We start from the raw sequence: 27052 nt of genomic DNA on the forward strand, positions 1-27052 counted from the left end.
AGGAATAGTTCATTATGAAATGTCAGGGGTGAATGAGTAGATAAGTAAAATGTGATATCAACAGAACAATAATTCCTGTGAAATTGAACCAACATCACAAGTACATAAAAAAATAAAAATGGAATCAGATTTTATATACTGTATTACCTATAAATATTCACTGTCATAACACAGAAAAGATCATCAGGGTAAACATTCTCATAATTAAGCCATTTCATGATTTGGTGTCATGTTTGATACCAAACACAGGTGTAAAAACTAACCTTCGGGTGTAAAAACTAACCTTCGGGTGTAAAAACTAACCTTCGGGTCATTTTAGGGAAAACCTGTTCACTCTTTTGCTCTGTTATATGCCAGCACATATAAGTTCTAACTTTAAAGGTTGAGATACTGACAATAAAGCGTGATTATATATTTAAAAAGAGGAAAACCAAGACTTCGGAAAGGATGACATGAACTGAACCATAACAGTGGACTCTAACGTATAATGATTCTTAACAATCACACCGCGAAAGTGTAAAGTGTAACTCTGGAAAATATCATCATAATATACTAGTCATGATCTATATTGTTCCTGTACCAACAACCTTATTGTTTCTAAAAATTGAAATAATACAAAGAACACCTTTCTGTCTTTTCTACACAGCAGTCTGTTTAAGATTGTGTATCAGAATTCTATTTCAACATCCATCTAGTAGATTCTACAGCCAGTGAGAACTTTAAAATGATATCATATTTGTATATGTTATTTGTGATGTTATAGGCGATGGAAATCTCTGCTACAATGCTTCTGACTTTAAACACCGCACTATGGTCCCCGTTCGGCGAGTTTTAAACCTGGACAGGGCCTAAACCTTACAGCTGCTCTGGCCCCTCCTTTGTCTTACAAGTTCCAGCTCTGCATTTTCTCTCACCTCAGCAAACGTATAATCTTTTAGTAACTTGCCATTTTCAAACACAGTAACCAATGCATCCTAGGAGAGACAGAAAAGGAAAAGGTTAGACGAGTACATGTTAAACACCTTATAAACAGTACATGTTAGACACCTTATAAACAGTACATGTTAGACACCTTATAAACAGTACATGTTAGACACCTTATAAACAGTACATGTTGGACACCTTATAAACAGTACATGTTAGACACCTTATAAACAGTACATGTTAGACACCTTATAAACAGTACATGTTGGACACCTTATAAACAGTACATGTTGGACACCTTATAAACAGTACATGTTAGACACCTTATAAACAGTACATGTTAGACACCTTATAAACAGTACATGTTGGACACCTTATAAACAGTACATGTTGGACACCTTATAAACAGTACATGTTAGACACCTTATAAACAGTACATGTTAGACACCTTATAAACAGTACATGTTGGACACCTTATAAACAGTACATGTTGGACACCTTATAAACAGTACATGTTAGACACCTTATAAACAGTACATGTTAGACACCTTATAAACAGTACATGTTAGACACCTTATAAACAGTACATGTTAGACACCTTATAAACAGTACATGTTAGACACCTTATAAACAGTACATGTTAGACACCTTATAAACAGTACATGTTAGACACCTTATAAACAGTACATGTTAGACACCTTATAAACAGTACATGTTAGACACCTTATAAACAGTACATGTTAGACACCTTATAAACAGTACATGTTGGACACCTTATAAACAGTACATGTTGGACACCTTATAAACAGTACATGTTAGACACCTTATAAACAGTACATGTTAGACACCTTATAAACAGTACATGTTGGACACCTTATAAACAGTACATGTTGGACACCTTATAAACAGTACATGTTAGACACCTTATAAACAGTACATGTTAGACACCTTATAAACAGTACATGTTAGACACCTTATAAACAGTACATGTTAGACACCTTATAAACAGTACATGTTAGACACCTTATAAACAGTACATGTTAGACACCTTATAAACAGTACATGTTAGACACCTTATAAACAGTACATGTTAGACACCTTATAAACAGTACATGTTAGACACCTTATAAACAGTACATGTTAGACACCTTATAAACAGTACATGTTAGACACCTTATAAACAGTACATGTTAGACACCTTATAAACAGTACATGTTAGACACCTTATAAACAGTACATGTTGGACACCTTATAAACAGTACATGTTGGACACCTTATAAACAGTACATGTTAGACACCTTATAAACAGTACATGTTAGACACCTTATAAACAGTACATGTTGGACACCTTATAAACAGTACATGTTGGACACCTTATAAACAGTACATGTTAGACACCTTATAAACAGTACATGTTAGACACCTTATAAACAGTACATGTTGGACACCTTATAAACAGTACATGTTGGACACCTTATAAACAGTACATGTTAGACACCTTATAAACAGTACATGTTAGACACCTTATAAACAGTACATGTTGGACACCTTATAAACAGTACATGTTGGACACCTTATAAACAGTACATGTTAGACACCTTATAAACAGTACATGTTAGACACCTTATAAACAGTACATGTTGGACACCTTATAAACAGTACATGTTGGACACCTTATAAACAGTACATGTTAGACACCTTATAAACAGTACATGTTAGACACCTTATAAACAGTACATGTTGGACACCTTATAAACAGTACATGTTGGACACCTTATAAACAGTACATGTTAGACACCTTATAAACAGTACATGTTAGACACCTTATAAACAGTACATGTTGGACACCTTATAAACAGTACATGTTGGACACCTTATAAACAGTACATGTTAGACACCTTATAAACAGTACATGTTAGACACCTTATAAACAGTACATGTTGGACACCTTATAAACAGTACATGTTGGACACCTTATAAACAGTACATGTTAGACACCTTATAAACAGTACATGTTAGACACCTTATAAACAGTACATGTTGGACACCTTATAAACAGTACATGTTGGACACCTTATAAACAGTACATGTTAGACACCTTATAAACAGTACATGTTAGACACCTTATAAACAGTACATGTTGGACACCTTATAAACAGTACATGTTGGACACCTTATAAACAGTACATGTTAGACACCTTATAAACAGTACATGTTAGACACCTTATAAACAGTACATGTTGGACACCTTATAAACAGTACATGTTGGACACCTTATAAACAGTACATGTTAGACACCTTATAAACAGTACATGTTAGACACCTTATAAACAGTACATGTTGGACACCTTATAAACAGTACATGTTGGACACCTTATAAACAGTACATGTTAGACACCTTATAAACAGTACATGTTAGACACCTTATAAACAGTACATGTTGGACACCTTATAAACAGTACATGTTGGACACCTTATAAACAGTACATGTTAGACACCTTATAAACAGTACATGTTAGACACCTTATAAACAGTACATGTTGGACACCTTATAAACAGTACATGTTGGAGACCTTATAAACAGTACATGTTAGACACCTTATAAACAGTACATGTTAGGGACCTTATAAACAGTACATGTTAGACACCTTATAAACAGTACATGTTGGACACCTTATAAACAGTACATGTTGGACACCTTATAAACAGTACATGTTGGACACCTTATAAACAGTACATGTTAGACACCTAATAAACAGTACATGTTAGACAACCTACGTGTTCAGCAATACTAAAGTATATGAACAGTACTTCTCAGAATCATGACCATATATAGAGTGTCTCTAAATCAGCAGCCTATGACCATATATAGAGTGTCTCTAAATCAGCAGCCTATGACCATATATAGAGTGTCTCTAAATCAGCAGCCTATGACCATATAAAGAGTGTCTCTAAATCAGTAGCCTCATCATAAGTGCAACATTCTATACTAAACGAGTTGTAACTGATAATAGTTTAATGGCTTAACTGTTTCAGCCTGTACAATATTTCACTGAAAATTTTGCACTATATTTCTTGTCGACTGTGAGAGGTGCATTACATAATTCTGAAATATCTTCAATTGTTGAAATTAGATGTTAAGTACTGTCCGACAATACCTACAATATTAAGTAAGTTACATGACAGCACTACCTACAATATTTAGTAAGTTACATGACAGCATTACCTACAATATTTAGTACGTTACATGACAGCACTACCTACAATATTTAGTACCTTACATGACAGCACTACCTACAATATTTAGTAAGCTACAAGACAGCACTATACCTACAATATTTAGTAAGTTACATGACAGCACTACCTACAATATTTAGTAAGTTACATGACAGCACCACCTACAATATTTAGTAAGTTACATGACAGCACTATCTACAATGTTTAGTAAGTTACATGTCAGCACTACCTACAATATTTAGTAAGCTACAAGACAGCACTATACCTACAATATTTAGTAAGTTACATGACAGCACTATCTACAATGTTTAGTAAGTTACATGTCAGCACTACCTACAATATTTAGTACGTTACATGACAGCACTACCTACAATATTTAGTAAGTTACAAGACAGCACTACCTACAATATTTAGTAAGTTACAAGACAGCACTACCTACAATATTAAGTAAGTTACAAGACAGCACTACCTACAATATTTAGTAAGTTTTATGACAGCACTACCTACAATATTTAGTAAGTTTTATGACAGCACTACCTACAATATTTAGTAAGTTACAAGACAGCACTACCTACAATATTTAGTAAGTTTTATGACAGCACTATCTACAATGTTTAGTACATTATATGACAGCACTACCTACAATATTTAGTACGTTACATGACAGCACTACCTACCAGAGTTGGTAAGTTACATGACATCACTACCTACAATATTTAGTACGTTACATGACAGCACTACCTACCAGAGTTGGGTTGCCTTTTCCTTCCTCCACAGTCGTATATTTTCCATTTTCGTACTCTAATGTCAATCGTCCCTTCTTACTCTTCTTTCCCACGTCTGTGATAGGGTTCTTATACACATTAACCTGTAACAGGAGAGCATCACTCTTCAAACTAGAAATTTGTCTCCCCTTATTAGCCAAAATGCATATTTGGAAGAATAGAAAGGTCACATCAAGATTGAAGTGTGTAAACACTAAACCATTAAACTTTTAAATTGTTCTGGTTAAATTGTCTTAACAATTTGGGTTAAGTTTCGGCAGCTATGGTACTATAGGCACATCAACATGTACATAAAAATAGGAATAATCACACATCTGATTACAATATGGTTCCTCTATTAAAAATAATGGCTCATTATTCTTCAAGTTTGGTCAACGGAGAAATAACATGGCACTTATATAATAGCCATTCACCCTAACTACTGTTGTAGCATGCTGCAGACTACATTGTAATTTACTACTGTTGTAGCATGCTGCAGACTACATGGTAATTAACTACTGTTGTAGCATGCTGCAGACTACATTGTAATTAACTACTGGTGTAGCATGCTGCAGACTACATGGTAATTAGCTACTGTTGTAGCATGCTGCAGACTACATGGTAATTATCTACTGTTGTAGCATGCTGCAGACTACATGGTAATTCACTACTGTTGTAGCATGCTGCAGACTACATGGTAATTAACTAGTGTTGTAGCATGCTGCAGACTACAGGGTAATTAACTACTGTTGTAACATGCTGCAGACTACATGGTAATTAACAACTGGTGTAGCATGCTGCAGACTACATGGTAATTAACTACTGGTGTAGCATGCTGCAGACTACATGGTAATTTACTACTGTTGTAGCATGCTGCAGAATACATGGTAATTAACTAGTGTTGTAGCATGCTGCAGACTACATTGTAATTAACTACTGTTGTAGCATGCTGCAGACTACATGGTAATTAACTACTGTTGTAGCATGCTGTAGACTACATGGTAATTAACTACTGTTGTAGCATGCTGCAGACAACATGGTAATTAACTACTGTTGTAGCATGCTGCAGACTACATGGTAATTCACTACTGTTGTAGCATGCTGCAGACTACATGGTAATTATCATACATTTTTGTCTCATGGTCAACTAGAAGAATTTTGATACATTTATCAAGTTTACCTTGAGTGTGGTTATGTATAACCCTAAAAGCTCCTCAATAGAGAAACGTGTTGTTATTCTAAGAATCATAGTTCATTAGAAGAGATTGTTTCAAGATTTCAAAATATGATAATCATATGATTTTAAATATTGGTTAAGATCATTTGTTAGAACACATTTGATAGCTTTTCTCCCAGTGAGATATAAACCAATTATCATTATACTTGGCCTCCTAGTCCTGTTGAAAAAGGTTGCTTGAAGGTTTTTAACAGATTTGAACCCTGCTACCTTGAATGTAGGTCAAGGTCATTAAGTTGAACAAACTTGACAAATCTCCATCCCAGCCAGCTACAGGCTAAAAGTTATGATTTCAAGCCTTGTTGTATTTGAAAATAAGCCGTTAAAAACCCATTTAACTATTCCTGTGATTTTTGAGTGTTATGTTTAATGAACAAAAGGATTTTTTATAACAAAACCGACAGATCAAAGAAGTAGTCCCAATAAAATATCCCTTGAACAGAGTAGCTAAACCTGATACTGTACCTCCTTGCCGCCTATAACAGCGTAGCTACATTTGTAGGCACATTTCTGTGTATCTCGGTCCATTCTTTGTAACAGAGCTCCTCCACTCCCAAATACAATGTTGTCTGCACTCCATCCATTAGACTTCATGGCTTCCAGGATTTCACCCAGACTTTCATAGCTGATGCCATCCCCTTGTATAACTCTCAGGTAAGGTGGTAACATTTTATAACCCTTGCTGTTCTCTGTCGTCTTAAATGCATTTCCAAGGATGTTCAGCACCTACATAATATTAAAATGTATTAATTTTGCCGTTTTAATAACCTTAGGAAAAATTCACAATTTTGTAAGGTAAAAGGTAACCTACTAAAATTCCAGGAATGTTTAGTTAAATGTTTATCTATATTTTGCTAAACTATATTCACCTTACATTTGTACACTTGCTGTCTCTAAACTAACTCTATAGGTGGTATTAAAGTGGCAACTATTACAGTCGGAATATTTTGCAATCTGAATCTATTGGAGTTTTCTGTTATACTGTTAACATTAATCAACAAATGTGGTGTCAAATTTAAACTGAGACAGAAATTCAGTTTCTGAGTGACTTTTTTAGAATGACAGAGATGGTAACCACAGAAAACACCTTATTCCTGCACAAAAACATGCCTGTTCCTCCTTTGGGTAATTCAGCTTATTTTATGTATCATGAAACACTTGTGTATAAATATTTTTTGTCCCTTACCTTAATGACAACCTCTGCTGGATCCCCCGAGTCTGGTCGCACCACAAGTACCCCACCATTCTGTCCTCTTGTAATTATCATGTCTTTGAGCTCCTTTCCCCACACATTTTCACATGCATTCCAAATATCATAGCTGTCGCTGACACAGGCCATTGGCCCATTTGGGAACTGAGTGAGCATGTTAATGAATGCCTCCTTCTCGCCATCCCGTCCCCATGTTGTTATTGTACTGAAATGGTAAAACAACTCTGTTAATGCTTCAAATGTTTCAAAAAAGAATAGGAAAATGTGCTGGTAAAATGGTTATATAAAGATTAAGCACGTTTTTTTCAACACAAGAGGCCAATGAGCTTGAACTACTCACCCTGACCATGGAATGGAGTCCCTAGGGATGGGACCTTCCCGGTAGCCTGATGGTATTTATTTCTTCACACACAACAAGAACATATATGTTATAGGATGGGGGTCTCAAACATTTGACCCACAGACCCCTGTGACCTTAAAGTAGGTGGAAGTCATTCATATGAGGGACATTTAAAGCACTCGATCTACTCCAGGTACCTTCTAAGTACTGGCCAAACATCATCACTCTGAGGCTAACAGTTTTCAACAAAAAGACCATTCAAGGAAAGTGTTGATGCTGGACAGACACCGGATGGATGACTGATGAACAGAAAGATGGATGACTGATAAACAGAAGGATGGATGACTGATAAACAGAAGGATGGATGACTGATGAACAGAAGGATGGATGACTGATGAACAGAAGGATGGATGGCTGATGAACAGAAGGGTGGATGACTGATGAACAGAAGGGTGGATGGCTGATGAACAGAAGGGTGGATGGCTGATGAACAGAAGGATGGATGACTGATGAACAGAAGGGTGGATGACTGATAAACAGAAGGGTGGATGACTGATGAACAGAAGGGTGGATGACTGATGAACAGAAGAATGGATGACTGATGAACAGAAGGGTGGATGACTGATGAACAGAAGGATGGATGAAAGACGCCACCCTTTTGGCTTCAGTGAGGTAACAACTTTATTTACATCCAGTCTCCATATGCTTAATATCTACAACTACTTAAGTATGTACAATACATCTCCAGCACACGCGCAGGCATACACACATAGGGAGATATCAGCCAGGTGGCATAGGACTAGTAGTAAGCATCTGATAAGGCAGCTCCTACAAACTCCTCATTGATTAATGTATATGCTAATTGTATTGATTGTACATCTATGTACTGTAAAGCGCTTTAGAGTGGCTTATTCTAGCTTGATAGGGCGCTATATCAAATGTTGTGTATCTTAAGTTTTTATTTACTTATTTGAAGAATGGAACTACACTTAAACAGTTACCCTATAGAATGGGAAAAACTTGCTCAGTCAAATATTCATCCTTAAATCTTCAAATCCAGCCAGTGTTAACATTACATTTTCCTAATGGATAAACATCCTAATGGATAAACTTTATGCAGATCTGTACTAAATTTTACCATCGAAATGAATGAGATGAAAAAGAGGCAAAATAGAAGCGAGTGGGGGCTCACATAAATATATCCCCCACAACTGGGGTTCATACGATTTCTTGTACACAAGTTTCTTTTACTACAGACGGATGTTTTGCCCATGACATTTGACCCTTTATCTTTGACCTATGGCAATTAAAATCTAACCATGAGTATAACTCAATGCTACACTACTATTATACTATGCAGTATATATAAGCATGATTTGTTGAGGGGTTCATGAGACATCTTGCACATAAGCTTTCCACTTCAAAAGTCATCAAGCGTGACATCCTGAAATTTCCTGATAATTCCTGAAATTTGGTAATCCATGCTCTCATTATATTTTACCTTTCCTTAGCTAACTGGAAAACTAAGCAGCAGAATACATACATACCTGTGCTCTGCTGCAGGTATGGAGAAGCCTGCCATATCACAGCCGTAAAACCTTTTGGCTGTGGTGATCGCAGTAATTGTATCTGAACCACAGAAGTTCACCAAGTGTGCAGTTCCACCTATCCCAGCAGACTGAAAGGGAGATCACTTGCTTTACCTTGACACATATTGTCAGATTTTTCCAACATACTGAAGGGAGATAATTCTGTTTGAGTTGACACATGTAGAATTTGTTTCGCTAATTATCTATTGAATGCTATTAAATAATGTTATTATTTTTAAACTTAGAACTCTCTTTATATTTAAATGCAGCTATTGCTAAGATCACACAAGTTTGTTTAAAGTTACCTCAACAGATGTAGATCCACGAAAACCAAAATCATGGAGTTTGAAACCCAGACCATCCATACTATCGGCAGTCTCATCCAGGTACTTGGCAATAACTTCCTTCTGGGAGCGGGAGTTTGTGGCCACTGTCATGGGGTACCAGGTCTGAACTAGCAGGGTCTACAATGAACAATACACTGGTGAAGTAACCTAACATGGGGTACCAGGTCTGAACTAGCAGGGTCTACAATGAACAATACACTGGTGAAGTAACCTAACATGGGGTACCAGGTCTGAACTAGCAGGGTCTACAATGAACAATATTTGTCAAATGAAAATTATACCATAAATGTTTATGTTTAATGAAACTGAGGCAAGAATGACTTTTGACACATGCAGTGAGACTTCTAGTGATAAGTCTAGGGCCGGCACTTCAAATGATTGAGTGAACAAAAAACAGTTAAATTTCACTAAGTGATGGTCTAGGACTAGTCACTCACCTCAAAGTAGTTAGTGAGCCAGAAACACTTTGGGTCTGTGTTTTCCACCGTGAAGAGAACATTTTTGTATGGGACCACTGATCCCTCAGGGACAGCTTTTATCCTCATGGGTAATTTGCCATCGTGGTTCTGCAATGAAAACAAAAATTCTTTATAGTTCTCATAGTATGAAATTTACATATGTACAGAAATAAAAGGTGAACCATATGATGTCATATGGCTAGACGCCGCGTATATACAACAGTAAACCTGCCTTAGTGACCATCCATTGATTAGGACCACCTGTATACCGTGGATATACAACAGTAAACAAGCCTTAGTGACCATCCATTGATAAGGACCACCTGTATACCGCGGATATACAACAGTAAACCTGCCTTAGTGACCATCCATTGATAAGGACCACCTGTATACCGCGGATATACAACAGTAAACCTGCCTTAGTGAACATCCATTGATAACGACCACCTGTATACCGTGGATATACAACATTAAACGTGCCTTAGTGACCATCCATTGATAACGACCACCTGTATACCGTGGATATACAACATTAAACGTGCCTTAGTGACCATCCATTGATTAGGACCCCCTGTCTACTGTGGATCTCGAACGGTAAACGTGCCTTAGTGACCATCCATTGATTAGGACCACCTGTATACCGTGGATATACAACAGTAAACGTGCCTTAGTGGCCATCATTGATTAGGAACACCTGTATACCGTAGATATAAAACAGTAAACGTGCCTTAGTGACCATCCATTGATAAGGACCACCTGTATACTGTGGATATACAACAGTAAACCTGCCTTAGTGAACATCCATTGATAAGGACCACCTGTATACCGTGGATATACAACAGTAAACGTGCCTTAGTGACCATCCATTGATTAGGACCACCTGTATACCGTGGATATACAACAGTAAACGTGCCTTAGTGACCATCCATTGATAAGGACCACCTGTATACCGTGGATATACAACAGTAAACGTGCCTTAGTGACCATCCATTGATTAGGACCACCTGTATACCGTGGATATACAACAGTAAACGTGCCTTAGTGACCATCCATTGATTAGGACCACCTGTATACCGTGGATATACAACAGTAAACGTGCCTTAGTGACCATCCATTGATTAGGACCACCTGTATACCGTGGATATACAACAGTAAACGTGCCTTAGTGACCATCCATTGATTAGGACCACCTGTATACCGTGGATATACAACAGTAAACGTGCCTTAGTGACCATCCATTGATTAGGACCACCTGTATACCGTGGATATACAACAGTAAACGTGCCTTAGTGACCATCCATTGATTAGGACCACCTGTATACCGTGGATATACAACAGTAAACGTGCCTTAGTGACCATCCATTGATTAGGACCACCTGTATACCGTGGATATACAACAGTAAACGTGCCTTAGTGACCATCCATTGATTAGGACCACCTGTATACCGTGGATATACAACAGTAAACGTGCCTTAGTGACCATCCATTGATTAGGACCACCTGTATACCGTGGATATACAACAGTAAACGTGCCTTAGTGACCATCCATTGATTAGGACCACCTGTATACCGTGGATATACAACAGTAAACGTGCCTTAGTGACCATCCATTGATTAGGACCACCTGTATACCGTGGATATACAACAGTAAACGTGCCTTAGTGACCATCCATTGATAAGGACCACCTGTATACTGTGGATATACAACAGTAAACGTGCCTTAGTGACCATCCATTGATAAGGACCACCTGTATACCGTGGATATACAACAGTAAACGTGCCTTAGTGACCATCCATTGATTAGGACCACCTGTATACCGTGGATATACAACAGTAAACGTGCCTTAGTGACCATCCATTGATTAGGACCACCTGTATACCGTGGATATACAACAGTAAACGTGCCTTAGTGACCATCCATTGATTAGGACCACCTGTATACCGTGGATATACAACAGTAAACGTGCCTTAGTGACCATCCATTGATTAGGACCACCTGTATACCGTGGATATACAACAGTAAACGTGCCTTAGTGACCATCCATTGATTAGGACCACCTGTATACCGTGGATATACAACAGTAAACCTGCCTTAGTGACCTTATTATAGCTCTTCCTGTTTGTCTGCTTTGATGACACTTATGTATTTCCTGAATTCCTTTAACCTACTAAAGGCAAAGTTTTTAACATTTGGTTCAAGTGTATCATCAGTTTATGATAATGTCTAACCATATCTTTAATAGTATTACTCTAAACCGGGATATTTTCGCCCAGTAAAACCTTCGTCCTTCTCTGGAATAATTCCTATATTCGCCCAGTGCTAATTTCGCCTTCACATTTAGTTGGTTTGATATTATGTTGTTACTCATGTTCTCTGTAACGATACATTTGGCCTCATTACAGCGGGCGGAAAAGGAAATATTTAACTGTAGTGATCAATTTCCCTGTATACAGTTTTATCATTATTAATATACACCATTTGTATATATAGTATCCTGTCTTATTTCTCTGACCTGGCACCTTACATTTAAAGGATACATCTCAAATTTGTTCATGTGAATATAACCTATGATATGTACAGTAGCTCTAAATCTACTATTGTGATACTATAAAGAACGTATATACCGGTACATATTAAACACAATCTGTAGTGTATGAAAGAAGTCTTACTCAAAAAAGACATTTTGCCACATGAAACCCATAGGAACTCTATTATGTATTCAGGTGTGAGTGGTTTAATTTTGTTAGTTTTACAACCAAATACAGTTTTTCTTCCCATAGCAAAAAAAAAGAAAGATTTATTTCCCCAAAATTAAGAAAATATTTTGAGAAAAAAAAACTGCTATAATTTTCAAATTCATGTACAGATGTATATAGTAGAAAGAGGGTGTTGCAAAGTTAAGGTCAAACAGACACTGGGTATGTGTATACTGTAGGTGATTGTATAATAACATGCTGTTTGTTATGGGTGTGGATTTCCATAAACTTATTTATAGTACTGTACTACTTGAAAACACCATAGAAACTGTAATACACAACAAAGTTTAAACTATCTAGCTGAAGGACACAAATTATTCTGATCACCTGATGGATTCAAACCTGTGACCATATCTATACTGTCAATAGCCTGATCACCTGATGGAATCAAACGTGTGACTATACATACTGTCAATAGCCTGATCACCTGATGGAATCAAACGTGTGACTATACATACTGTCAATAGCCTGATCACCTGATGGAATCAAACGTGTGACTATACATACTGTCAATAGCCTGATCACCTGATGGAATCAAACCTGTGACCATATATATACTGTCAATAGCCTTATCACCTGATGGAATCAAACCTGTGACCATACTGTCAATAGCCTGATCACCTGATGGAATCAAACCTGTGACTATATCTATACTGTCAATAGCCTGATCACCTGATGCAATCAAACCTGTGACTATTATATACATACTGTCAATGCCCTGATCACCTGATGGAATCAAACCTGTGACCCTACTGTCAATAGCCTGATCACCTGATGTAATCAAACCTGTGACCTTTATATATATACTGTCAATAGCCTGATCGCCTGATGGAATCAAACCTGTGACCATATACCATACTGTCAATAGCCTGATCACCTGATGCAATCAAACCTGTGACTATTATATACATCCTGTCAATACCCTGATCACCTGATGGAATCAAACCTGAGACCATATATATACTGACAATAGCCTGATCACCTGATGGAATCACCTGTGACTATATATATACTGTCAATAGCCTGATCGCCTGATGGAATCAAACCTGTGACCATATCTATACTGGCAAGAGCCTAATCCCCTTATGGAATCAAGCTGTGACCATATAGATATACTGTCAATAGCCTGATCACCTGATGGAAACAATCCTGTGACCATATATACTGTCAATAGCCTTATCCCCTGATGGAATCAAACCTGTGACCATATCTATACTGTCAATAGCCTGCTCACCTGATGGAAACAAACCTGTGTCCATATATACTGTCAATAGCCTGATCACCTGATGGAATCCAACCTGTGACCATATATATACTGTCAATATCCTTATCACCTGATGGAATCAAACCTGTGACTATAAATATACTGTCAATAGCCGGATCACCTGATGGAATCAAACCTGTGACCTTTATATATATACTGTCAATAGCCTGATCACTTGATGGAATCAAACCTGTGACTATATATATACTGTCAATAGCCGGATCACCTGATGGAATCAAACCTGTGACTATTATATAAATACTGTCAATACCCTGATCACCTGATGGAATCAAACCTGAGACCATATATATACTGACAATAGCCTGATCACCTGATGGAATCACCTGTGACTATATATATACTGTCAATAGCCTGATCGCCTGATGGAATCAAACCTGTGACCATACTGTCAATAGCCTGCTCACCTGATGGAAACAAACCTGTGTCCATATATACTGTCAATAGCCTGATCACATGATGGAATCAAACCTGTGACCATATATATACCGTCAATAGCCTGATCACCTGATGGAATCGAACGTGTGACTATACATACTGTCAATAGCCTGATCTCCTGATGGAATCAAACCTGTGTCCATACTGTCAATAGCCTGATCACCTGATGTAATCAAACCTGTGACCTTTATATATATACTGTCAATAGCCTGATCGCCTGATGGAATCAAACCTGTGACCATACTGACAATAGCCTGATCACCTGATGGAATCACCTGTGACTATATATATACTGTCAATAGCCTGATCACCGGATTGAATCAAACCTGTGACCATATCTATACTGGCAATAGCCTGCTCACCTGATGGAATCAAGCTGTGACCATATATATATACTGTAAATAGCCTGATCACCTGATGGAATCAAACGTGTGACTATACATACTGTCAATAGCCTGATCTCCTGATGGAATCAAACCTGTGACTATATATATACTGTCAATAGCCTGATCACCTGATGGAATCAAACCTGTGACTATTATATACATACTGTCAATACCCTGATCACCTGATGGAATCAAACCTGTGACCATATCTATACTGGCAATAGCCTGATCACCTGATGGAATCAAGCTGTGACCATATATATATACTGTCAATAGCCTGATCACCTGATGGAATCAAACCTGTGACCATATATATACTGTCAATAGCCTGACACACTACCAGTTGTCTATGCAAACCCAAGACGCTATATATATCTTTCCACCACATTTAATCTTTTCTCCAAATGTATGTATGACATTTTTTAATCACACACACAAAATAACTTAGTAGTTATAATAATTTGTGGTTCTTATCACAACCTAGTTCGTAAGTCATCTCAAAGTGGTTCACAAATTATTATCCGTGGTTAAACGAGATATTGATAGCAGGAAGGATATTACGATTATTTCTGAGTACAGGTTTTCCACTTTCACTTTCTAAATTGACTAGAAATGGTACAGTACTTGTTAATTTTCTTTTTTTTTTGCTGAACTAATAATACCTATCAATGATATTCATAGACAAAAAGGGGAAAGATAGGCACTTATTAGGTCAAGTTAGTTAGTTGCTTAACGGACCTGTGAGCAATAGTAAAGTCAAATCGCAGGTAAGCTATCATATAAGAGTAAAAACGAAATCTATTTACAGCAGCCCTTATCATTCTATATTGTTTCACTACAAGCAAATTAATTGTTGTGTGTGCTAGAATTTCGATTCAGAGGACAATCAGCAATCTCCATGATAGTACAGAGACAAGTTGCATGCTCTAGGGACGATGTACATACAAAGTTAAAACAGTAGTGGGAAACTGCTCTGGAATCGATGTACGTACATATCTAGATGCAACAGTACTTGGAAATTGTCCTAACTGCCCTTGGAAGTATATTCCTGTAAGCACCAATGTTTTAATAATTGTAGCCTCTGTCCATGACACCATATATATACAATACTCCTGGTACATTGAATGGCCCTATATCAATATGAAGTCAACATATTAAACGCAATTTACAGGGACATGCAATATTAAGTTAAAAATCAATTTTATTAAATATGTTTAGCAGTTGCAATTGAAATTTTATCTTCAAATTTCATGATTTAAATACAATTTTATTAATAAAAATATGAAAATATTTCCATAAAATTTCATAGATAAATATCTCATGTTCATTGGAAAAGAGTCCTTTGGTTATCACCAATCAATAATGCTTGTTTTCCTGATCAGTATGTCCCAATGGACAAGTTTGTTTTCCACTCAAGGCTCAGGTCTCACTGAAGGTAGAGATAAATACAGTAATCTTCAGGGTTGGGCAAACACTTCAGGATTCTGGATGCAGTTTATACTTTACTCTGAACACCCTCAGCCACCACTAATCCATATTGCAGTGTTCGAGCTGTAGATATTCACCTCACCTGAACAGGCTGAAGGCCGAGTTCACTACAGGGTGACAGACGACACATACCATGGGTAGTGGGAAGGGGGGTTGTTTGACATTCACTGTAACAAGAGGCCCAACGGACCTGTATCATTGCATGGTATTGGCAAACATGTTACACCTGTGACCATCAGATAAGTTGGTCAATGTCATATTTATCAGCCACTAATTAGCTTATAATACAAGTGGCCAAACATCATTACTCTACACCTTATGGATCTTTGTTGGAAAAAGTTAAGTTGTTTTACTTATATACATGATCACGTGGAGCATGGTTATCTTTAACAAACTTTATAGCCTGTAACACTAGCAACTGGAAAATAAGAAAATCTATCTGAGTTAGGAGTGAGGGGAATCAATGAACAGAGACGAAGGAGCCCAACAGCCCAGTCATCTTTATGACCTACTTTTAACATCCATTAAGGGCGGAATGGGTAAACATGTTACCTGTTCCCCTGACTGCCTGCAGTATTAGAGTGCTATTGGGTGGAATGTCTCTATGCCATCTGACTTTACTGATTCGGCCCACTGTGGCTTAGTGAGTTGTTTTCAGCCGTTTAGAGTCCAGACACCAGCCATTTACACTCTTTGCCTGACATGGAAACAGACATTTTCGAAAGCTATCTAAATAAGTTTTCAATTCCTGTTTGTGTTCAAAACAAAATTAGCCTTTATTATTCATACCAAACTGATGAATCGTATTCAAACTATTGGTTTATATACACCTGTGTGTGTTCTCTTGTACTTTCTGTGTAATCAAGTTTACAGGTGTGGGAGCCAATAGGTTAGTATTGTGTATCGTCATGATCAAGTATACACCTGTCAGAGTCCACCTGTATTTTCCCATCTGTAAGTTATTGCTTAATTAATTATACAGGTCTCAAACCAGGACATTCTTAATTTCTTTACTAATTAATCCCTCCATATTACAGTCAGGTTGTCTCACTATGAAATATCCTGGCTATTTTAGTAACATTTAATGAAAACAGAGTATGAAGTGGTCTAGCTGTAGGTGGATCAATACTGTAATGTCAATACAGAGTCATATCAGAACTCTTGGTTTCCTTAAACCTTTGTGATCAAAAGGTGTGTGCTAGCCAGCAACAAAGCCTCTCCGCGAGTCGCAAAGTACCCCCAGGCCTATGGACACTTCCTGACATGGCGCCATAGCCATATATAGCCCAGCATCAGTAGCAGACATCAGTCATTTCCTAGGGAGGGTTGTGGTGTAATGGTGTAACCATTAACTCCCATCACTCCACAGGTTGTTATCAGTAGCTTATACCACTGGTGATTGAACACAAGTGTTATAGTGAGTACCATTACTGAGCCTATTAAGGTAATAGGGAGTGTATTGATAATCGGAAGTAGGAAGTACATCCCTAGTTGAAAATCCAATGTAGGGTGACAGTATCACGATTTCCGCATATTCTAATGTTTAATATTAAACTGATGAATATTGTATGTTTTTTATTGACAGAACAATGTTTTCTCTCAATATTAAAGTATTTCAAAGCAATGCAGGCATTAATTCAGGTTTTTTTTTATCAATGAGCCACATGTATCCATTTTTCTGTACTTTAGGAAAACAGCTACCTATTTCACTACTGTGATTTTTTTCAAGAAAGATAACTCTTACCTGCAATTACTATGTGCACATGGTTTTATTATAAAATGTCTATTTTCAATCGTTTATAGATAATTTATTTGACATAATTTCAGCATTTATTAAATTGATATACATTAATGCAATACTAGTCTATGGCAGTATCATTTTTATTGACATTATTTTGTCTTTCATTTTTTTTCCAAATGTCACTCCTTTTTACATAAATTTCCATTTAAATTCCTTAAAATTATGACAACCTATATTTTTTTGGTGGCAGAAAATTTTCTTTATTTCAAAGCAATATAACTACAAAATTTGAAGAAATTCTACTGAGAAATGGTGACACAATCCTATTACCTTAATGATAAAAGAATCAAAAGAAATGAAAAAATATTTGCTGCTTCCATGCTTCAGATTTTCACCCTATTGATCTGCAAGGCTACAGTCAGGCAAGGTTATAGAACTATATTACAGCCAGGAGCAAGGTGAGCATGTACCTGGAAGCTTACTACACAGGTCGTGATGTACACTACACAGGTCGTAATATACACTACACAGGTCGTAATGTACACTACAAAGGTCTAATGTACACTACACATGTCGTGATATACACTACACAGGTCGTAATGTATACTACACAGGTCGTAATGTACACTACCCAGGTCTAATGTACACTACACAGGTCGTCATGTACACTACACAGGTATAATGTACACTACACAGGTTGTAATGTGCACTACACAGGTATAATGTACACTACACCGGTCGTAATGTACACTACACAGGTATAAGGTACACTACACAGGTCTAATGTACACTACCCAGGTCGTAATGTACACTACACAGGTATAAGGTACACTACACAGGTCTAATGTACACTACACAGGGCGTAATGTACACTACAAAGGTCGTAATGTATACTACACAGGTCGTAATATACACTACACAGGTCGTAATGTACACTTCACAGGTCGTAATGTACACTACAAAGGTCTAATGTACACTACCCAGGTTGAATGTACACTACACAGGTTGTAATGTATACTACACAGCTCGTAATGTACACTACACAGGTCGTAATGAACACTACACAGGTCGTAATGTACACTAAAAAGGTCTAATGTACACTACACAGGTTGAATGTACACTACACAGGTTGTAATGTGCACTACACAGGTATAATGTACACTACACAGGTTGTAATGTGCACTACACAGGTATAATGTACACTACACCGGTCGTAATGTACACTACACAGGTATAAGGTACACTACACAGGTCTAATGTACACTAGACAGGTCGTAATGTACACTACAAAGGTCGTAATGTATACTACACAGGTCGTCATGTACACTACACAGGTCGTAATGTACACTACAGAGGTCTAATGTACACTACACAGGTTGAATGTACACTACACAGGTTGTAATGTGCACTACACAGGTATAATGTACACTACACAGGTCTAACGTACACTACACAGGTCGTAATGTACACTTCACAGGTCGTAATGTACACTACAAAGGTCTAATGTACACTACACAGGTTGTAATGTACACTACACAGGTATAATGTACACTACACAGGTCGTAATGTACACTACACAGGTATAATGTACACTACACAGGTCTAATGTACACTACACAGGTCGTAATGTAAACTACACAGGTCGTAATGTATACTACACAGTTTGTAATGTACACTAGACAGGTCTAATGTACACTACACAGGTCTAATGGACACTACACAGGTCTAATGTACACTAGACAGGTCTAATGTACACTACACAGGTTGTAATGTACATTACACAGGTATAATGTACACTACACCGGTCGTAATGTACACTACACAGGTATAAGGTACACTACACAGGTCTAATGTACACAACACAGGTTGTAATGTACACTACACAGGTCTAATGTACACTACACAGGTTGTAATGTACACTACACAGGTAGTTCAGACCAGTCATGTATTCAATATATTGCTGACCAACCTTGAGCGATTATGTGTTACTTAAATTACACAAGTTCAAGAGATCATGGATATGTGTATTCTGGAAGCATTTGTCTATGCAATTTAATAAATATCTTGTTGATAGCAGCTGTTGAGAGGGTGACTGACACTGTTGTGAATTCTTGTAAATTACACCTTTATGTCATTTTGTTTTTTGTAACTTATTTAATGATTCAGCATATGAAATAAATAATGACAGAAAAGAAGTAGGATGAAGATAATGCTGATTCAGCAGACACTTGAGTTGTTTACAACCAACACTTTTAAAAGTTTTTTTACAACCCTAACCCTGCACCTGTTTCCTTTTACAAAGATGAAGCCATATATATAGCAGCTATGATAACTTCTCCTTAAATTCAGCATATTGCTTGGTTTAACTTTCATCTCAATGAATAAATGTAAATAAGCAGTTTGTGTGCATCAGTTGTTACATAAAATTCCTTGTTTGTGAAATATCTGAAAGCTCTTAAGTTTTCCAGGGAACCCTTTTTTTTAAAATAAAGACTTGTATTCTTGTGCATTTCCAAATTAACCACTGACTTGGAACCTCACTTTTGAAAAAAGCTTTGCATTATCACTATATATATATAAATGGGGTTTGCTGAAACCTGTTCAATAAAAGGAATTACTGGGATAGGTACATATATTTGAATCCCTCAGACCTTACATAGGTTGCTAACTTGCACACAATAATCTACCTGTCTCAAAGACTAGTTATTGTTGAATATATACAGTAAGTATGAGAACACAATTTACAGTAAACAATAGGAAGAAGACAAAATACACTGCACTGAGGCATAACAATACTGTGTAGCTATGAGCTCATACTTAGTGACCAGCAGGCCCAGAGCAGCCAGGCTGAACCAAGCCACCTTATTGATTATTGTAGTCAGCAATGACGTTTACTCTGTAATGATCAACAGGAATTTTCATAATATTTGTCCTTTACCAACTGAAGCATTTTCAATTGATGTATTTCTGTATTAATTACAATAATTGATTAACGGTGTCAGACATCACATACAGCTTGTGTTGACAGAGCTAATAGTGTTACACCTGGTATTAAACCACCTGAATGTGCTCATCAACTCCTTTGGGACCTGTCAAACCTACAAACAGAAACCTGAGCGGGGTTTTAACTGAAGTGTTGGAAGTCATAAATAAACCATTTCTGAAGGTTAATTATCTCGAGTGCTAACACAGGCTGCTGTAGAAACCGATAAATATGTACACATCACACCTTGAGCAATCAGGTGTTAATGACCAGTGAAAAGATTCTTACATCATCAGACCTAATGTCAGTGTATAGTTATAATTACATTTTGCACATCATTAGCAGACACTACTGAGGAAAATCTGTTAGTGGATTATAATTATAAATACATCTTATATAAATTAAAGTAATATTGAGTTAAATAATGTATCACTAAACATGAGAACAGTCCATTGCACCTTTTTCGTTTTTTGATATTTTCTGTTCAAAAATTGCTAACTCTGTTCTTTACAAACCTATCTATTAAAATCCTTCTGTGATTTGTGTGGAAAATGATATCTAGCTGAGGCAGTGTTAGTTACCTGCTGGATATGGTTGATAACCGGCACTCACAACTATAGCATTCAACAATTCTAGCTCTGCCCAACCACGTACTCATTTACAGCTGAGTAGACTGGAACACGCGGAGTAAAGTATCTTGCTCAAAGATACAACACAGTGCTGTGACATGACTCGAACCCGCAACCTTTCAGTCACGAGCCCGGCGTCCTACCACTAGACTACCGTTGTATAATTGTATTGTATAACATTAGATACAAAACAATTGAGACATGCACCCGTAAACATAAAGGCCATCATGTAATACATTTTACAATTAGATATATTCCCCTGTGCACAGGAAGGCTCATAGTCAGATATGTTTTCCACTAAGACATTCCCATACAGACAGGAATTGGGCATCACATGAAAAGTCCTAGTATATACATGTATGTAGTACCTGCATCCAATTAGTTCAAAGTTCAAAGACAATTAAATGATCATTTTGATTTTTCTATCATTATAATATATAGCCTTATTGAAGCAAAAGAACCTATAGCAATAGAATTACTTATATATCCCAAATACACTAATGTACTGCAGGTATAGCACATTAGTATTTTTCACTTGTGATAGATACCACCAGAGTAACAGACTACTTTTCACAGCCTCTCCTTCACACATTGTTGACAAACTATCTTGAACAAAAAACATGATATTTACCTCCAAGATATAATTCCATCCTTCCTCATTGAAGTATTCATGACCAAAATGAGCGTTGTACAGATCACGGGCCTCCTCTATCTTCTCTTTTGTGACCACTGGACCTTCTAGGAAGCGCTTTATGATGTACTGCAGACCGAAGAAAACTGTGCTTGGAAATTTACCCCCACGACTCTCGAAGTAGGAGCAGACGACTGTTGTGTTGGGAGGGTACTGGTAATGATGTGTCACCTGTGGTAGTAGGAGCAAAGTATTATGAAGTAGATCTGTGAGGTTTACTGGGTACACTCCATCAACCTACAGTAGATCTGTGAGGTTTACTGGGTACAATACATCAACCTACAGTAGATCTGTGAGGTTTACTGGGTACACTCCATCAACCTAAAGTAGATCTGTGAGGTTTACTGGGTACAATACATCAACCTACAGTAGATCTGTGAGGTTTACTGGGTACACTCCATCAACCTCCAGTACTAGATCTGTGAGGTTTACTGGGTACAATCCATCAACCTACAGTAGATCTGTGAGGTTTACTGGGTACACTCCATCAAACTCCAGTACTAGATCTGTGAGGTTTACTAGGTACAATCCATCAACCTACAGTAGATCTGTGGGGTTTACTGGGTACACTCCATCAACCTACAATAGATCTGTGAGGTTTACTGGGTACAATGCATCAATTGCAACCTACAGTAGATCTGTGAGGTTTACTGGGTACACTCCATCTAATGTATCATTTCAAGATTGGGGTCCTAATTAAGTGGTTACATTACATTGGTTGTACTTACGATTCTAGAATTCATAGAATTTATATTCCCAACTTTCATGACAATGTTGTAGCTGGTGGAAACTGAAGCATTTTACGTCATTTACTGAATGGAAACCAATCATCAATATCTTTTTCATCCAGAATTAACTAGCTTCATTAATTATGCACAAATTTATACATTTATATTTGTGATTTTGCACTTGGCCTCAGACTTGACATTATGTCATCTTCGCTAGCCAAGTGTTCGCTTCGTATACAATCCAGAGTGTATACGAATCGAGCACTTGGCTAGCGAAGATGACATTATGTATGTGCATACATTTTATTTTTTTTGAAATTGAACTGTTTTATGGGCAGCTTCTGAATGGAAAGTACGAAACCAACAAATCAGAATCAAATAAGATGCATGGATCATATTGGCAACACAACTTAGCCCGAGTCTTGCCATTGTGTGTGCATACCTAATTTGGTCGAGGCTTGACCAAATAAGGCAGTTATTAAACAGAAAATAAAGCATTACAAATGTACAGTTTACATGTAGTTTTCCTCCCAAATGCAGCATCAACAGGAGACACAGAATGGGGTCCTTGCACTCTTTTTTCTTGCTACAAAAACAGGGTTCATTTGTGTAATGATGCCTGTGTTTTTGATGTTGATCTCTCTGACTGTGACTTCCTACACACTTTTGTATCTAAAAGAAGACCTTAGAGTAACTGATACCAGGATTGTCTGTGTTTGAAGTTTTGATATATTATAATGGGCAGATATATACCAGTACATGTTTGCGGCCATTTATTTTGTCAAAAATGTTCATTTTCATGTAATCTGTTCTTTAATTATAATTATCGATCCTGTAAGAAACAAGAGGCCCATGGGCCTAAACGGTCACCTGAGTCCTACAGTATTTATTTTTGTTTTTGAAATATGTACCAATTTGAGTACAAAATAGTACGTTAACTTAAGCTTGTCAGGACCATGAGCTGATCATTCCTAGACCGAGTTTCAGTTAAATCGGCATATTAGAACTTGTTTTTAAGTTTGAAATAGTTTTTTCAAAATGGCGGCCTTGGCGGCCATATTGAATTACGGATCGACCCGAAAAATAACAACACTTTGTCAGGATCATGAGTCGAACATTCCTACAAAGTTTCAGTTCAATCGGCCCAGCAAAACTTGACTTAAAGTTTGAAATAGTTTTTCAAAATGGCGGCCGTATTGGCTATATATATTTGATTTCTGATCGACCCGAAAAAATAACAACACTTTGTCAGGACCATGAGTTTATCATTCCAACAAAGTTTCAGTTTAATTTGCCCAGTAGAACTTAACTTTAAGTTTAAAATAGTTTTTCAAAATGACGGCCATGGCGGCCATATTGGATTTCTGATCGACCCGAAAAAATAACAACACTTGGTCAGGTAGATGTCAGTAACCTTCCCATGAAATATTAATGAAATCCCTTTGCCAGTATTTCAGTTTAAGTCGACGGATGACGGACGAAGACGGATAGCAATAGATCACTGTCAAACAATCACATGAAATTCAATTTTTATTTTTCCAAATATTTTTACATTCCAGTACATCATCATCGTAAAAATAAAAGATAATAGTAACATTTAAAATACATACTTTTCATGATCTCAAAATCTTTCACATTGTTATATAGAAAAGAACTGTTTTGTCTTAGAACCCAAGGGTTCCACAGTCTTAAAGCACATACCAGTATCTTCATTGCACCCTTGGAATATGTCATGATAAAAATTGAAAGATCAGAGTAAGCTATACAATTGGTTTCAATTGCAAGTATAGAATCTGAACCATTGCCAGGGTGAAAGTATCATACATGTACTTTGAAGATTACATAGAAGCTAGACCCATCTTCAAAGGTAGTCAATTTAACCCTTATGCTGCTGCATGATTCATTTTATCTTCATCAAATGTATAATTGAGAGCAGAACCCTTTTGTTTCAAAGATGGGTTCTTTGAACCTTATCGTGTTCAAACTACTGGGTACATGGGCAATTCATTTTTGGTTTATATGGCAAAATAGCATCAGGACAAAAAATATATTTGTTTCAGGTAACATGTCTGAAAAAATAGAGTAATTATTAGTGATCATGAGTTAAGGCAAATAATTTTATTTCAATGTTAATTTTTTATTTTTGTGAATTAATATTATGCTTTATTTCAAATTTTACAATGCATTTCACAGATTACAATGGCTATTATTTTGTCAAGAACAAGGTCAGACTCTCGGAACATGAAGAAAGTACATTTTAATGAGTCAGGCTGTGAACTAATTTTGCCTGGCTAATAAATTAATCTTAGATACAAGTTGCTGATAAAATATCTAGGGTTGGCAGTAAAATCTAGGGCTGTGAACTTTGCCTGGCTAATAAGTTAATCTTAGATACGAGTTTCTGATAAAATATCTAGGGTCGGCAGTAAAATCTAGGGTAGGTCAGGACACCTGAAACACATATATTTTTTGTTTGACTCACATATTATTTTTTAACATCAATGACCTACTTATTGACAACTGAGACAAATTTTAATTGACAGCATACTTAGTTCTAATGGTCAACTGCAAGCCCTAGATCATTACAGACAACTAGTTCATCAGGCATACTGTACTACCTGTATGTGAATAAATAGGTGGGCAATTACAAGATAACAAAATGCAAATGCTTGGTATGAAAATTCAATGCATGGGTCAAAAGGACAGAATATTTTAGTTAGGCTTAGCTGACCGGATCATAATGATCATGTGAGGTCCTGTTATGTAGCATGAAGCAATTAAATCATCACGACAAGCATTAATTAATGTGTGAAATTAATAACTTAAATTTAAATTAAAAAAAAAAATCAGCAAGAAAACGTGAATATTTAGCATTACATTTCCATTTGCTCTGGTTGAACTACATGTTTATGGAATTAAATTGAAGCAGTGTCAATTGCTTATTAAATCAGGTATGTTTGTTTCATGATCAAAACAACATGTTTACAGTTTTTGTTTTGTTTTATAATATATAAGCATGTAGCACATTTGTACATTCACCATTAAAATATATGTAGGTTTAAAAAAATCTGTTGAAACAATTTTCTTAGAAATATGACATGTCTTTTTGGCCGAGATATTTTCTGAAAATTTATTTCAAAGGAAAACTAATTTGGATTTTTATTTCTACTTTCATTTTCCATTGAGAATAGATTCTAGGAGATTACCTTAATTTATTACGTTAAACATCATATATTTGATTAATTGTTTTAATTAATTGTGTAATTTAAGACCTCATAATGTACGTTTTAAAACGTACGTTGCCTGTCTAGACGACTGATTTCACAAAGGTATACCGACTGGTGGTGAAATAGTTGATTCGGCGATTTACTGAAAAAATAACTATCACTGCTGGTTTCGATATGTTTATGTTAGCCTGACACATCATTAGATACTCAGGTCACCCCCAAAAATACCGGACTGTGGCCTTATTATACTAAAGAGTATGTGAACCAAGCAACAGTATCGAACGCAATTACTTTACCTTGTATGAGTCGGTGATAAGCAGAATGTTGTCTGTTCCTCCGGCCGGGTACGCCATTTTGTACGCTTAATACTATGAAATACTGTGACGTCATAGCAACGATGCGAGTCGGTGCGCGAAGGGAGATCACCCTATTTTTTTCTAACATTTCTTTTCGAAAGTAAACTGACCGTAATTCCTGGTATCAGAAATGATATGAATCATTTCATAAATACTCAACTTTATTAATTCTTTTGAAAAAACATTACACACAGTGAGTTTCAATTAGCAAACGAAAAATACATCAATAATGTCATGTTT

General features: G+C 36.6%; 1 protein-coding gene across 2 annotated transcripts; it reads right to left on the minus strand.

Moving 5' to 3' along the window:
• Positions 1–26838, minus strand: LOC110460388 (nicotinamide phosphoribosyltransferase-like). 2 transcript variants are annotated; one of them, XR_002464007.1, is made up of 10 exons: positions 26753–26838; positions 22442–22672; positions 10086–10214; positions 9607–9765; positions 9260–9390; positions 7349–7577; positions 6628–6888; positions 4907–5029; positions 304–974; positions 1–263 (listed from the first exon to the last, which is right to left on the minus strand). XR_002464007.1 is itself a non-coding variant. In XM_021513263.1 (9 exons), the coding sequence occupies exons 1-9, from the start codon at positions 26807–26809 to the stop codon at positions 849–851; spliced, it is 1446 nt and encodes a 481-aa protein (XP_021368938.1). In that variant the 5' UTR covers positions 26810–26838; the 3' UTR covers positions 1–848. The 2 variants fall into 2 exon arrangements, 1 of the variants encoding a protein (XP_021368938.1); XM_021513263.1 differs by having other exon boundaries at positions 1–974.
• Between the last annotated feature and the right edge of the window lie 214 nt (positions 26839–27052).

The sequence above is a fragment of the Mizuhopecten yessoensis genome, unplaced genomic scaffold, assembly GCF_002113885.1.
Source record: "Mizuhopecten yessoensis strain PY_sf001 unplaced genomic scaffold, ASM211388v2 scaffold10377, whole genome shotgun sequence".
Classification (NCBI taxonomy): Eukaryota; Metazoa; Mollusca; class Bivalvia; order Pectinida; family Pectinidae; genus Mizuhopecten; species Mizuhopecten yessoensis.